This window comes from Physcomitrium patens, chromosome 3 (assembly GCF_059467195.1).
Source record: "Physcomitrium patens ecotype Gransden chromosome 3, ASM5946719v1, whole genome shotgun sequence".
NCBI lineage: Eukaryota > Viridiplantae > Streptophyta > Bryopsida > Funariales > Funariaceae > Physcomitrium > Physcomitrium patens.
The window spans coordinates 3,336,002-3,340,000 of record NC_143412.1 but is presented as its reverse complement, the minus strand read 5'-3'; the positions used below and the strand labels follow the sequence as shown (position 1 = coordinate 3,340,000).

At 45.1% G+C, this 3,999-nt stretch overlaps 1 protein-coding gene across 1 annotated transcript; it reads left to right on the top strand.

Moving 5' to 3' along the window:
- The first annotated feature begins 1,413 nt into the window (after positions 1–1,413).
- LOC112279712 (protein SHORT-ROOT) lies at positions 1,414–3,734 on the top strand. The gene is made up of 4 exons (XM_024514388.3): positions 1,414–2,039; positions 2,164–2,628; positions 2,795–3,108; positions 3,295–3,734. The coding sequence occupies exons 1-4, from the start codon at positions 1,560–1,562 to the stop codon at positions 3,407–3,409; spliced, it is 1,374 nt and encodes a 457-aa protein (XP_024370156.1). The 5' UTR covers positions 1,414–1,559; the 3' UTR covers positions 3,410–3,734.
- The last annotated feature ends 265 nt before the right edge of the window (positions 3,735–3,999 follow it).

The following is a 3,999-nucleotide window of genomic DNA, read 5'->3' as shown; positions in this document are numbered from 1 at the left end:
ATGTGGTCGCGAGTAAGGTTGTGAGACAGCTGGTTTAATACCATGATGCTGTGAACCTTAACTCCGTAATTTATTGATCTCTCGAGCATCATTTGGGAGGAGTTATATTGTACCTGGACTTCTGAAACATGAAACATGCTGGAGTAGTCGCGGTCAAAGAAATTTGTTGCGAGCCTGGAGAATCTAATGAAGACAAGTTATGAGGATGGAGCTTGAATAGAAAGTTCTGATCCAATGAGTTCACTAGATGCTCACAGACAAACGCTCCGCTCCAAAGCAAGAGCAAGAGAGCCCTGAGTACTTGCTAACATACTTTACTGCGGCTGCTCAATGCAATGCTAGTGCAGCTGCAAGATAGCCTTATTGGGCTCAACATGGTACCACCACCGGATCGTTGGCAGCAAGGATCTCAGTAAGTAAATTCTGCAGAAGAAAGCAGCGAAAACCTATCATGTGCTACAGTATCCATCTATTTGTTTTCCTATATATTGCCAGCACGTGACATGCAGAGCTGTGCAGATTCCTCGTTGGTTGTTGGACCAGTTACTGAGGAGCACCTTAGAGCACACACCATCGCTTGATGCTCCATGTTGAATCTACTCACAGGCGCTTCAACGCGGATGCGTCCAAAGCTAAACTGGTCGACACTCCATAACGGAATCTTTTTGTAGCTTTTTGTTCAACTGTCCAGGTTGGGGTTGCATCGTTTCTAGCGCTGATTCATGTTATTCAGTGACGCTCGGTATTCTAGACTAATTCTGAAGTTCGTTGTTAGCTTCTCGATTCAGGGCAGACAATCTCGATTATAGAAGCTCGGCACCGCAGGGTGAACCTTAAATACAACCGTGTAGAATTTATCTGGTTTCACTTGTAATTAAGGAAATTGGGGGCTTTTAGAGATTACTTGGTTCGTTTCAGATTAGTTTTCACTGTTGCCTCGAGTAGTGGACTCCTGTTGTAGGCAACACCAGTTAAGGGTTCAGGATTCAAGACTCTGTCGTTGACGTTTCTGCACTGGAGTCGCTGTTGGTCGACTGCATGAAATGCTTTACCATGTAGAGGTCAGTGGTAACTTTCGGAGTTCTTCGTGGCATCGGCATTAGCAGGCCACAAGGGTATGGGTCGTGGCAGACTTTTGTTTCAAAAGTGAAGCTGTTTGTCTCAATCAGCGCGTACAATATTTGCTTTCATGATGCACGCTTAAAGCACAAAAGAGAAGTAATTTAGTACCTTACGCCTTCTCCCAAGCTCTAAAAATGTGGTTTCAGTGTTTAGAAACGAACTGAAGTTTCAGACACAGAGTATTTTGCCATGACAAAATTGTGCTCTTAAGATGCACAAGCCTGAAGCTTGAAGAGCTGAACGCAGTCTGATATGTTGTCATATTGACATCAAAATTCAACCCTAAGGTACATCGAAGCTGTCACTTGATCTTCACTAGTGGGACGTTGCTCACTGATCAACAGCGCATCAGAAATCACAATCTTGGGACTCTGAAATTTGACCTCCTGCTTCTTCATCATCTGATCTAGCCCGTGAATACCTTAGAACGGTAGCCCATGACTAATATCATGGCACGGCCAGATGGTAACCCCTACTTCTTTGCACAGCACCAACATAGTCCAGGTTTTGATCCAGAATCACGGCAACATCAATCTAGTCCACGAGAATGGTACTCCAGCAACCTCCAGACTCACAGTCCTGTTTCTGTAGGGGCCCGAGATGAAATCTGCAACGTCTATGCTAGTAGCTCACAAAATCCTGCAGATTCCACGCAGTCCTGGGCCAAAGCTCTTCTTCTGGACTGTGCAAGAGCTATAGCTGAGAAAGACACTTCGCGCGTTCAAAGCATTATGTGGATTTTGAACGAGAGTGCATCTCCATACGGAGATTCCGACCAAAGACTTATGTCATATTTCGTCCAAGCACTTGTCTGCAAGATCACAGACACGGGCTCTCGATGCCACCGAAGTCTAACTTCCGCCGCCGAAAAGACGTATTCCTTTGAATCGATGCGAAATATGATCCTTAACTTTCAGGTAAGACGACATGTGTATCTTGGTTGTTGGTTATTTTGAGTCCTATTTGAACCGCTAGCTAGTACTAATTCTAGATAATAACATCGATCGATATATCTTCTGACGCGATGCACATCACAAGCAGAATGCGAGCCCCTGGACAACTTTTGGGCATGTTGCTGCAAACGGAGCTCTTCTGGAGACGATGGAAGGGGAGTCCAAGATACATATCATTGACATCAGCAGTACATTGTGTACGCAATGGCCAACCTTTCTGGAAGCTCTAGCAACGCGGACGGATATAACCCCTCACCTCCGCCTCACATGCATCGTGATATCACCCGAAGAAGCAGCGTTGAGGGTGATGAAACAAGTCATGAACAGAATAGACAGGTTTGCCAGACTGATGGGAGTGCCGTTCGAGAGCACGGTGATCCATAAACCTCACTTGGAAACGTTGGATCTGGATGAGCTGAACTTGCGGGAAGGTGAAGCTCTCGCTGTGAATTGCGTTCAGACTCTACACCACATCTCCGAGTGTGTAGCAGCCGAGGAGCAGTACAGTCCTCGAGACCGAATTCTGTCCACTTTCCGGAGTGCCAAACCCAAGGTATCACGGCTTAAGGCAATCACTTAAAATGCGAATCCTGTCAAGCCTTCATTCAATTAATTAGTATCCAATTAGTCAATGATGCTCTGATCAATTCAATAATGTCATTGCATTACGTGCACGGTTATTAATTCCTAATGCATATTTCGTCCATGATCTCGTGTAGATTCTGTCGATCGTGGAGGATGAAGCTAACATGATCTCACCAGACTTCCTTGGTTGCTTCCGGGAGGCCCTTAGATTTTACTCGCTCTTATTTGAATCTTTGGAGGAGAGCTTTCCCCGAGCCAGCAACGAGCGTCTCATGCTTGAGCGAAATTGCGCCCGCAAGCTGGTGAATATGCTAAGTTTTGACGCCACGGAGAGTACAGAAAGACAAGAGAAAGGGATTCATTGGGATTACCGACTACGAAAAGTGGGCTTTGAGCCCGTGTCATTCAGTCACGACGTGGTGGATGACGTTCAAGCTCTACTCAAGAGGTAAAGCCCCGAGTTCTATTATCATATAATATGCACATGCCAACAATCCCCTTGAACGCAGTATAATGATTGATACAACTATTACTGTAACGGAAGTCGCCACGCTACTGTTGTTCCCATCACGGCACAACATTTGCCAATAATTTAATCCAGGTAGACGACTGATTGCAGTTGACGGTATTGCAGATACAAGAAGGGGTGGGGTCTTGACATCACCGATGCCAGGCTTTACCTTACCTGGAAGGAACAAGCAGTTATTTGCAGCACCACATGGAAGCTCATCACAACCCCGTCATATTGAATCATCCAGATCTCTCAACCTTTAAAAAGTATCATAAAATAGATTTTATGCTTAGCTTTCCAGACATGGAAGCACCACCAGTAAGCCATCCAAGTCAAGGGTCCAGATTCGGATGTTCACTGCTTGTGCTTCCATCACTCATTTAAAAAATTTCACGCAGCGTCGAGGATCGATAATCTAGCGTAGGCCATTTCCAGGAGACCGTCACTGGCAGCTTATTAATGGTGTCCCATAGAACTCACATGCATTCATTTAGGACCTTGATGAACTCATTTACCTCGACTGTAAACACCTTGTCATTGAAATCAAATTTGATCTGTTTTCAGAGTGGTGTTTGGTTAAGTACTTGCCGAACATTGAGAGCCTGGAGATTATTGCTCTATGCATGATTGAATGCAATTAAGCATCATATTCAACCATCTTTAGAGGCCCTGTCAGGGATAGATTTCGGAGGATTAGGCACCGCAGTCGCTCATGAAATCACGTCGTTTAACACATCTGGACACACGTGAGCTCATGAAACTGCGACTTAATACCCATTTGGTGAATTATGTCCACTGGACCCCACATTTTTTTAATGCAGAAACTCA